The sequence below is a fragment of the Gossypium hirsutum genome, chromosome A09 (assembly GCF_007990345.1).
Source record: "Gossypium hirsutum isolate 1008001.06 chromosome A09, Gossypium_hirsutum_v2.1, whole genome shotgun sequence".
Classification (NCBI taxonomy): Eukaryota; Viridiplantae; Streptophyta; class Magnoliopsida; order Malvales; family Malvaceae; genus Gossypium; species Gossypium hirsutum.
The window spans coordinates 7,634,424-7,645,105 of NC_053432.1; the positions used below are offsets into that span (position 1 = coordinate 7,634,424).

General features: G+C 33.6%; 1 protein-coding gene across 6 annotated transcripts; it reads left to right on the top strand.

The window, feature by feature from the left end:
- On the top strand, positions 1–1,704 carry LOC121206516 (paired amphipathic helix protein Sin3-like 2). 6 transcript variants are annotated; one of them, XM_041077486.1, is made up of 6 exons: positions 1–187; positions 296–313; positions 575–766; positions 845–1,025; positions 1,115–1,161; positions 1,449–1,704. In XM_041077486.1, exons 2-6 carry the CDS (start codon positions 300–302, stop codon positions 1,498–1,500), a joined length of 486 nt encoding a protein of 161 aa, XP_040933420.1. In that variant the 5' UTR covers positions 1–187; positions 296–299; the 3' UTR covers positions 1,501–1,704. The 6 variants fall into 6 exon arrangements, with proteins under 6 accessions (XP_040933420.1, XP_040933422.1, XP_040933421.1 ...); XM_041077488.1 differs by having other exon boundaries at positions 581–766; XM_041077487.1 differs by having other exon boundaries at positions 2–313; positions 581–766.
- The last annotated feature ends 8,978 nt before the right edge of the window (positions 1,705–10,682 follow it).

The window sequence follows — 10,682 nt, forward strand, 5'->3', positions numbered from 1 at the left end:
CTTCTCCAACTATTTAAATATTTATTTTTCTTTTCTCAATTTGCATTTTCTTTCGTTTAGATTTTGACTTTCCCTCACGCACCAAATTTCGTCTCTTTTATTACTTTCCCTCTTTATTCTTTCTCTGTTACACGACCGAACCAAAAAATAAAAGGTCGACCTGGACTAGTTTCTTTGCATTTTATTCGTAAGTTTCTTTAATGCAATTCTTGAAAAGGGTTTATTTGTATTTGTTCAAAGATCACTCCTATCCTATGTGAAAAGAATTCACTTTCTTTTTGGTTCTTGGCTTTAGAGGAATGAAGGCTGAATCGTAAGTTGCTTCTTCTTTTGTTCATTTCTCTGTTTATATCATTTGCTAGCTTTAAGGCTGAATCTTTCCTTCTTTTTGGTTTAATGCATAGTTATCTGTTTGTTTTGTTTACTACTACGAACTGAGTGATTTGTTTATGTTTTGCTTGAATCTTTGTATTGGCCGTTTATGATTCTTGGATCATTACATCAAGTAAGATTTGTCACTCGGTTTCGTAGAAGGTTCTTTTTAAGATTTCTTTTTTTATTTCTACCTATTAAGTGACAGGCAAGACGAGATGGCTGGTGGTGTTGCAGCTGAAGGTGGCGGAGGCGGTGGAGAGGGAAGCACGTCAAGTGAAGAGACTAGAAATGCTGCCAAAAGGTATCTGAAGGAAGTGACGGAGACGTTTGCGGATCAACAAGAGAAATTGGTGATGTTCCGTGAAGTCATGAATGATTTTGGGACTGAGAGGTATTCCACTTTAGAAATGAAACGCCTGTTTTGTTTGAATTATCAGTTGGATTAATGTTGCTTTAAACATACATACAGGACGGACGTAGCTGGTGTGGTTGAGCGAGTGAAAGAGTTATTCAAAGGCCATAACAACTTGCTTAAGGGATTTAATTTCTTTTTGCCAATGGGATATGAAATTACCGTCGACAAAGACGAGCCTCCTCCGGAAGCGATGGCTGGATTTCCTGAAACATTGGATTTTATAAGGGTAGTAAAGGTGAAATGCTGAAACCATTGTCCCATAATATTTTGGTGGTTATGGATATCCATGTTTAGCTATCTAATTTAAGCAATCTTACTATGTAGGAACGTGATGAGCGTCTTTACAGACCATTTATGGATGTAATATTTAGGTACTGGAGGGAGCACATGGACGTAATTAAGCTCCGTAGGGAGGCAATCTCTCTTGTTTTGCTTATTACTTAGTTTACAACTACCAAGTTTGAACTATACTTGGAATTTTCTTTTGATCAATTTAAACTTAAATTGAATTAAGATTTAAAAATAAAAAGTCGACGTCCTGAACTTGAATTGAGTCAAAAACCAATTTGATTTTAAATGACTCGAAACTACATTATCTCAAAATGATTCGAAAGTTTAAAACCCAAATTGACTCAACTCTTGATTTCATTGATTTCAGGTTGACGCTCTTTTATCGAAGGATTATCCAGATCTGTTTGTGGAGTTCATAAGATATCTACCACCTACTTGAGCCTTATATTCTTTTTGATTCTTTTAGGTTGTTAATTGTACACTGAGTTGATCCACCATATTTGTATTTTCTGCCTGAGATATAACTCCATCATTCCCACAAATTGCAAAGGATCTTATACGTATAAACACATGCCCAGTTTAGCTAACAAAAAAAATACAGTAAATTCATATTATTTTGTATATATGAGTTTCTTCTTTTAGGTGGAAAGTAGCTTTTGTGAATTGGGTGTTATTCAATATTTTCAAATCTACTTTAGTTTTAAATGCATCTGGTTAAAAGCTTTTTGCCAAATGATCTGCACAACACTTACCTTCTCGGTAAATGTGGCTAACTTTTGTGCGAGTCTGCTCTATATATTTCATTTTCTTCAAATTTTACAATATATATGAGTTTTTTTTTTATAAGAGAACCCAACATACCCAACTAATACAATATTGAGATTTGAAAAAAAAAACCATTTTTTGTAACAAACTAAATATGTCATTCATCGCCTAAACACATAAAAAATCTATCAACTAAGATTGGTTTTACCTAAAACACACTAAGAACAAACATGCACTTATCACTGATGATGTGCACCAAAACATTTTCATTCAATCGGAGGATACAAGCGCATGCGCATTTTACGGATAAACTTCACATTTCTTCAGCCCCACTATATACATTACAGCTTCATGTGTCCGCAACTTTGTTCTTACTTGGACAGTCCGCCAGGCCTGAATCATATGGAATGTCCACATAATAGTTTGCATGTTCACATGATGGTCCTCATAATGATAGTCAGAATATGGACTTTCTGAGTTTTTCGAACCTCGCCTTTTGATGGTCACTAAACTAACTATAAATATGACTAAGGCAAGCGCACCTATCGAACAATAGTATAGCTATGATGAGTAGGGAATATCGTATCCACGAGGACTAAAAGTACTAGTAATTACCATTTTTCTATTATTTACCCGACAAATTGGAGTGATTGTTTTTAATCTTAAATTACTAAACTAATCTAACTAAGAACGTAACAGAGAATGAAATAGGAAAATAATCGAGGATAACCAATGAGATAGACAATACCCAAGAAAGAATCCACCTAGGCTTCACCTATTATTATGAATCTGAATTAAACGATTAATTCACATGCGTCTTGATCTGTAGAAATCTCTAAATTATGTTAATATCTCTTTCGAGAGTAAGAACAACTGACTCTAGGTTGATTAATTGAAATCTTTTTCTAATTAAAACCCTATCGTCGCATTAACTCGATCTATGGATTCCCCTATTAGATTAGACTCTAATCCGGTAGATTTATGTCATCTTATTTCTAGGATTGCATGCAACTCCACTCAATTATGCTAGATCTACTCTTAAACAGGGACTTTTGCTCCACTGAAATAAGCACATTAAACATGAATTAATATCCTGGAAATATTAAAACAAGAAATAAACATACATAATTGAGAACAAGAATAAAATATTTATCATGTAAATCAGAAATCAAATAATAAGATTCATCATAGATTTCATCCTCTTTAGGTATCTAGAGAATTTAGTTCATAATCCTGAATAGAAACATCTCAAAGTTAGGATAACCACATTCAATAAAATTTTGACAGATATTAAAAGGAGATCTTCAATCTTGATGGAGATTCACTTTGGAGTTGATTCCGATGGCGTTCTTCAAGTGTTTTCTTCAATATTCTCTCTATGCCCCCTTAGGTCTTCTTCTAATAGGTATTTATAAATTTTAGAATGCTCAGAAAGCCTAAAAATTGGGTTTTTCTGCGTATTTGGGAAGCAGGGTACGAAGTTGACACGGGCTGGCACGTGAGTGTGTGGACAGCCTATGTGGATCCTAAAAATAGCTCTTTTTGCCTGATTTTGGCTCATTTTTTGCTCCTTTGGCTCCCAAATGCTCTCCTAAGTATAGAAACATGAATTTAAAGGATTAGGAGCATCAAATTCACTAATCTTCATAATTAATCATCCAAAAATACATTAAGAATGGGATTAAAATATGTTACTTTTATAGCTTATCACCTTTCCCAAAGGCTTGGTCAGAATATCCGCTGGTTGATCTTCTGAGCTGCAATAAACGAAAGTCACTTCCTTACTCTGTTTAACTTCTCTCACAAAGTGATACTTTATCTTGAAGTGCTTTGTGCTTTCATGAAAAACGAGATTCTTCACAATTGCAATAGTGACTTGATTGTCACACAAAATTTGTGTTGCTTCTATCTACAAAAGATTCAAGTCGCCAAGAAGTTTTCTCAACCAAATTGCTTGGTTGATCGGTGCTACTGCATCTACATACTCTGCCTCAGCTGATGACTGAGCAACAATCTGTTACTTCTTAGAGAACCATGAGAATACGCGAGATCCAAGTGAAAAGAGATAACAGTGTAGCCAACCAGCTTCAATTCTTCTTCCTTCTTAAACCATACGCCAAGGTTAGCGGATCTTTCGATGTATCTCAGCACTCTCTTAGCAGCCTTAAAATGCAATATGTTGCAGTAGTGCATAAATTTTGATAACACACCCATTGCACATATAATGTCAGGTTGTGTTGTAGTTAAATACAATAAGCAACCAATGAGACTTCTGTAATTCTTCTCATTGCTACTAAGCTTTTCTTCAAGTGCCACTAGTGTGTTGACAGGTTTGCATATCTCCATGCAAAACCTTTTCAAGATTTTCAAGGCAAAGCTTTGCTGATTGATAAAAATTTCCCCTGAACATTTTGCGTTTCCATCCAAAAAAATAACTCATTTCTACAAGATTTGACATCTCAAATACTTTTTCCATTTGTAGCTTAAACTCCTTCACCGAGTTATCCCTGCTCCTAATTACCAACAGGTCATCAACATATAAAGAAACAATTAATGCTATGACCTTTTCAACTATTTTCACATATAGAGTTGGTTCATGTAGGCTTTTTTAAAATCCCAAATTTTACAGGTACTCATCGATCCTTGCATGCCAAGCCCTTAAAGCCTGTTTTAGTCCATACAAGGCTTTACTAAGCCTATAAACCTTTTCTCCACTTCCCTTAACTGTGAAACCAAGTTATTGTTCCACATAAATCTCTTCTTGCGAGTAACCATTTAAAAAAGCTTAATTAGCATCCAGTTGATGAATTTTTCATCCCATTTGTGGCGCCAAAGCTAAAAGTGGTCTAATTGTATCTTGTCTTGCTACTAGTGCAAAGGTCTACATGTAATCAACCCTATATTGCTAAGTGGTCTTGTAATGTCCCCTAACCCTATACCGTCTCCGAAATAGGGTTACGAGACATTACCAGTCAGTACAGTCCAATTTCAATCATTAATTAAAATAAATATTCACACACATCCTAGTTTTAAGATGTCGTCCCTTTAATGGGCCCTCGCGATCCAATATGAATAGTGAATTCAATTCGGGACTAATTTAGAATCACTACGAGTTTTTAGTAAATTTCAAAATTCATACTACATACCATTGACAACCATAATTTACTCATTTCATCAATACTTCTACAACCTAAATGACTCCCATAAAACATCCTAGGTACATGCCATTACCAATACTCAACATACTTTACCTCATTGAATTCGAGATCGGCCTGGGATGCTGAGTCAATAGTCTAGCCTTAACTTAACCTGCGCATGGAAACAAACCGTACGCTGAGTATACACTCAGTGGTATTTCTATAATCTAAACACTTAAACAATTATAAAACATATTAATTTATATATATTGAACTATTCAAACTCAATGAGAATTCAAACATTCACTTTCCAACCAATGTTTTGGTCTACTTTAAATTCAAAATCATTTATTATTTTTCAATAGAAATTAATCAATTAGTAATGTTCATTAACTCTCAAATGAATAAATCGTTTAAATCAGATTCATAATAATAGAAGAAATTTAGGTGGATTCTTTCCTGCGTATTGTCTCTCTCATTGGTTTCTTTCGGTTATTTTCCTGATTCATTCTCTGTTGAGTTCTTAGTTAAATTAGCTTAGTAATTTTAGCTTAAAACCCATCACTCCAATTTGTCAGCTAAATAACAGGAAAATGGTAATTAATAATATTTTTAGTCCTTGTGAATACGATATCTCTACTCACCATAGTTATACTATTATTTGATAAGTACGCCTGCCTTTGTCGTATTTTTAGTTTGTCATGTGACACACATCAGAGATTGTTGTAGCTTAATCTAGCTAACTCAAAGACTATTTTTTAAAACTATTAAATGTTTTGATATGTGCTATTGATGAATTTTTTATGTTCTTGAAGTTTAATGATAGATTTATAAGCTTGTTAGTTAAATAAGATTATTTTGTAAAGTGGTTTTAGTTCATTTGTTAGTTTAATGACTAATTTGATAAAATAATAAACTTGACATAAAATTCTTTTAAAAATTCATAAATTATGGGTTGTATGAAGGCCATAAAGATTCGGCTAGTATTGGTTGGATTTAATTGTGATAAATGTGAAAGTTTCGGGTTTAGGGACTAACTTGAATAAAAAGTAAAAGTTCAGGATAAAAGTGTAAAATGTTTATAAAGGGTCAAATACATGAAGTTAAATATTTTAAGGTATTTGAATTGATTAATTGAGTTTAATTATTATATAGAGATCAAGAAACAGATCAATTGTTTGATGTTACGGGAAAGGAAAAGTTGTTGAGTAGTTCTAGTCGAGGTGTCGTTAGCTACTGTGTTTTGGTAAGTTCATATTAAGTTTATTATGTTTGATAATGATTTGAATTTAATTTATGTATGTGATCATATATATATGTGCATAGTTAAAGTGATTAATTGAAGTAGTTTTGAAAGTGGATAGGTAAGGGGATTAATGCACCAAAAAAGTGAAACCTTTGATAAATTCAAAGAGTTTCATGCGAAAGTAGAGAAACAACTAGGTTCACCCATAAAGGAACTTCGGTCTAATCGAGGCGGGGAATATTTATTTGATGAGTTCTTGGGGTACCTCATATTATTATCCATTGTGGTAGCTCTTGATTACAAGATCTGACAAATGGATGTCAAGACAGCGTTTTTGAATGGTTATCTTGAAGTAAACATTTACATGATACAATTCAACGGATATATAGCTAAAAGGAAATGAGCATAAAGTTTGCAAACTGCTTAGACCAATATATGGACTTAAGCAAGCATCTCACTTATGGAATCAAAGATTTGATCAAAAGATCAAGACTTATTGGATTTGAGAAAAACATAGATGAACCTTGTGTTTACAAACGTTTAAGGGATGGAAATGTGGTCTTTCCCGTTCTATATCATGATGATATTCTACTAATTGGAAATGATGTAGAGACATTGTGATTGGTTAAACTAGCAGTTTAGCATGAAGGACTTGGGGGAAGCTAATTTTGTTCTAGGTATTCGAATCCTAAGCGATCAAAAGAACAAAGTGATAGCACTGTCTCAGGCTTCATACAGAGATAAGATATTGGAGTGTTATGCAATGACCGATTCGAATAAGGGCAATCAACCCTCCATATCAGGATATCATCTCTCTTTAGAGGGCTATCCTAAGACAGCGTAAGAAAAAGAGAACATGAGAATGGTACCTTATACCTCGGCAGTAGGAAGTCCCAGGTATGCTATGCTATGCACACACCCAAATATATGTTTTGTAATGGGGTTGGCAAGTCGATATTCGGTGATTCTAAGACCAAGGCACTAGCAAGTAGTTAAGCGTATACTCAAGTATTTTTGGAGAACGAGGGATTATATGTTTATGCATTCTAGAGGAGATCTCACTCGTATTAGATATACTGATTATGACTTCCACGTAACAGCCCATTTTTAGTGGTGTATAAAATAGAGATTTGTGGACCACGATCCTGACGAGTGAATTATTACTTTATTATTTATTTAAAGTTTATAGAATTATATTTAGGTTGTATTAAAATTTCGTTAAGAAATTTTTATGTTAAAGTGGTTAATTAGAAGAAAAGGACTAAATCGTAAAATGTGTAAAAGTTGAGTTCTATTAGTTAAAAGGGTCAAATGGCTCTGTAATGTAAAGTTGATGGAATTAAATGGTAAATATACCATTTAATGAGTTAATGGATAGTTATGGACAAGGTTTTAATGAAATTTTAATGATTTTAAAAGGTTAATTTGGTAATTTAGTAATTAAAAAGAAAATTAAGTAAGAAAAAATGAACCATTATTATCTTCATCTTTTTGTCATTTTGAAACCCTAAATTAGACATTGGAGAAGAGAAAGGTTCGACCAAACAATTCACCTTGCTAAGTGAATTTAAGCCATGTTTTTAATTATTTTTACGTTTTCGAGCTCATTTTAGCTTAATCTAACTAGCCCGGCAGTTAATTTGCAAAACCATTAAAGGTTGAAGGAATTTCCATGGATTTTTTGAATAGATTTTGTAGTTATTTGATAGATTATTAATCTTGATTGTGAAATAAACAAGTTTTGTTAAGTGATTTTGGTGGAAATTGCATTTAGGGATTTTTTTTTTTTGAAAATATTAAAATTTCATGTTAAAATTACAAAATGGTGTTTTAATTGAGTTCGTATAAGCCCCTATGAAAATTAGTTATTTAGTATGGAGGATTAGAATGGTCAAATTTCAAGTTATGAGCTTAAGGACTAAATTGTAAAAAGTTAAAATGTTAGGGGTAATTTTATAATTTTACTTTAATATGAACTATGGATTAAATTGAATACTAGAAGTACTTGATTGATTGAAATTATCTATTTGGATCAAGATAAACCACATTTGGTCTTAAATCGAGGAAAGGCTAAAGCTTTGGATTAGTTTGACTTTATTTCTACACTCTTAGTTATCGAGGTAAGTTTGTATGAACTACAATCATTTTAATGTTAGAAAAATTAACTATTTACTATGTTGTTTTAATATAATTGAATTTGAAAAAAAAATGTATAAATGCTATGAGAATTGACGGATATGAGTCTCGGTTGAACCTTAGAAATTCTTAGGATACAAATGACATGTCATTAGGGATTCCAGGTTTCGGGTGCTGGTCTTAAATGTCCTACCAATGGCTGAGGTCTTACATTTGTTGTGAATTCTCCACAGCTCATGTGAGCAGCATCGTGTAGCTTACATTCCGACCCACAGCTCGTGTGAACATTGATATAAAAGAAACTTTACAGTTATATGTAAAGGCACACTATGTGTGAGCTTTCCTGAGTATCCGATGTAATTCTAGATGGTTCAACGGGTAATAAAAGGAAAATGAAATGGTAAGTATGCAAATGGAATGAATCATGATCTTATGGCAACATTGATGAATTAAATGTTATGTATGTATATGATAAATTACATATCTTATGGTTGATTTCATATGTATCATGAACAAGTATACTAACTTGTGAATTTGATGATGTTGTATAGGCTTTTACTAAGCTTATGGAATTGGTAATGGTTTATTCTTAATCTATGAATTGCATTACTGAAAGTGGTAAGTTATATTTAAAGTTTATACAAGCTTACTAAGCACTCGTTGCTTACGTAGTTATTTTCCTTTGTTTTATACATTATCAGAAGCTCGATCAGTTGGAAGCTCGTCGGAAACCTATCACATTATCTAGCAACTAATTTGGTAGCTTATGTGTATTTTGGCTAATGTTAATAATGGCATGTATAGGTTGTTTTGTAATGGTATTTTGAGAATGTGAATTGTGACTTGGTATGTTTATGCTTTGACGTTTATGTTTGATTTGGTAATCTACAAAGGCTTACCAAATTATGTCATTTTGGTCACTTTTAATGGCATGTATATAAGGTTCTTTTGGCATGAAGATGATGTCTTGAAAATGGTCACTTGTGATAAGTTTTAGTATATATTTGAACTAGGTTTTCATGTTTGGAAAATATAAATATTAACATGTTTAGGTAAATGATGTATGGATGCAATTTTGGTGCAATTGAATAACATATTGGTTAGGTCAATTAAGTCCCTTGAAAGTCTGCACAAATGGATTGGTTTGTTATGCATGAATTGGTTATGAAATGGCTTTATTTTAGGTACATTTTGGGTTCACACGGCCTAGGAAACGGGCTATCACACGACCGTGTGACACACACGGCCTAGTGACACGACCGTGTGACACACACGGCCTAGTGACACGACCATTTGTCATTTAAGATTTCTTAGTGTTCCAAGTCAATGAGTTACAAGGCCTAGCACATGGCCTGGCATATGGGCGCGTGTGACAACTCAGAGAGTTACACGGCCTAGCACACGATCTGGCACACAGGCGTGTGGGGTATCTCAATGAGTTACAAGGGTGAAGACACGGGCTGAGACACAGTCGTGTGTCCCTTGTTCGAATGTTACACCACCTAGAGTGATATCACACGACTGTGTGACCCCTGTTTTCCAATTTTTGTGATTTTTTTAAACTTCCTGTTTTGTTTCAAATTAGTCCCGAATTTCTTAAAAGCTATTTTTAGGGTCTCGAAGGCTCGATTTAGGGACAAAATGCATGTCATTGAATGATTTATTCTATGTTTACTTTATTTAAATGTTATGATGTTAATTGTTTTTCGATTGTACAATAATGCTCCGTAACCTTAATTCGGTGACAGAGACAGGTTAGGGGTGTTACATTCCAAACATATCAAGATTTGAGGAAATCGACATCGGGCTGTGCTATTGTCCTAAAGGGTGGGTCCATAGTGTAAATAAGTATCAAGCAGGGTTACACTGCTAACTTCACTATGGAGGGCTGAATATGAAATATGGAAAAGCTATGGCATTATAACACTGCGGATATAGCTAAACCTAGAAGAAACCATATAAAGACAAAACACATTAAGGGAGATGGTAGTGTTTGACAAAATGGTAGATGTAGTCAAAGAATGCATCTGAGGACAAACCCTGGGGAATTGTTTAGCCAAGACTCTTATAGCTAAAGAGCTCTTTGGGAAACCTATGGAAGGCATAAGAATACGAAAAATGACTCATCTACTTTACTAGCACAAGTGGGAGACTATTGGATTTGGTGCCCTAAGTGTATTATTTTCGACAATATACACTTGTAATTTTTTTGAACTCATTGATTAATAAAACAAATTCATTGATTACATTAATATACTTTGTATAATTGTCCTCACATGGTTTTTGCACGCAAAGCACAATGGAAGAAAATGTTGCT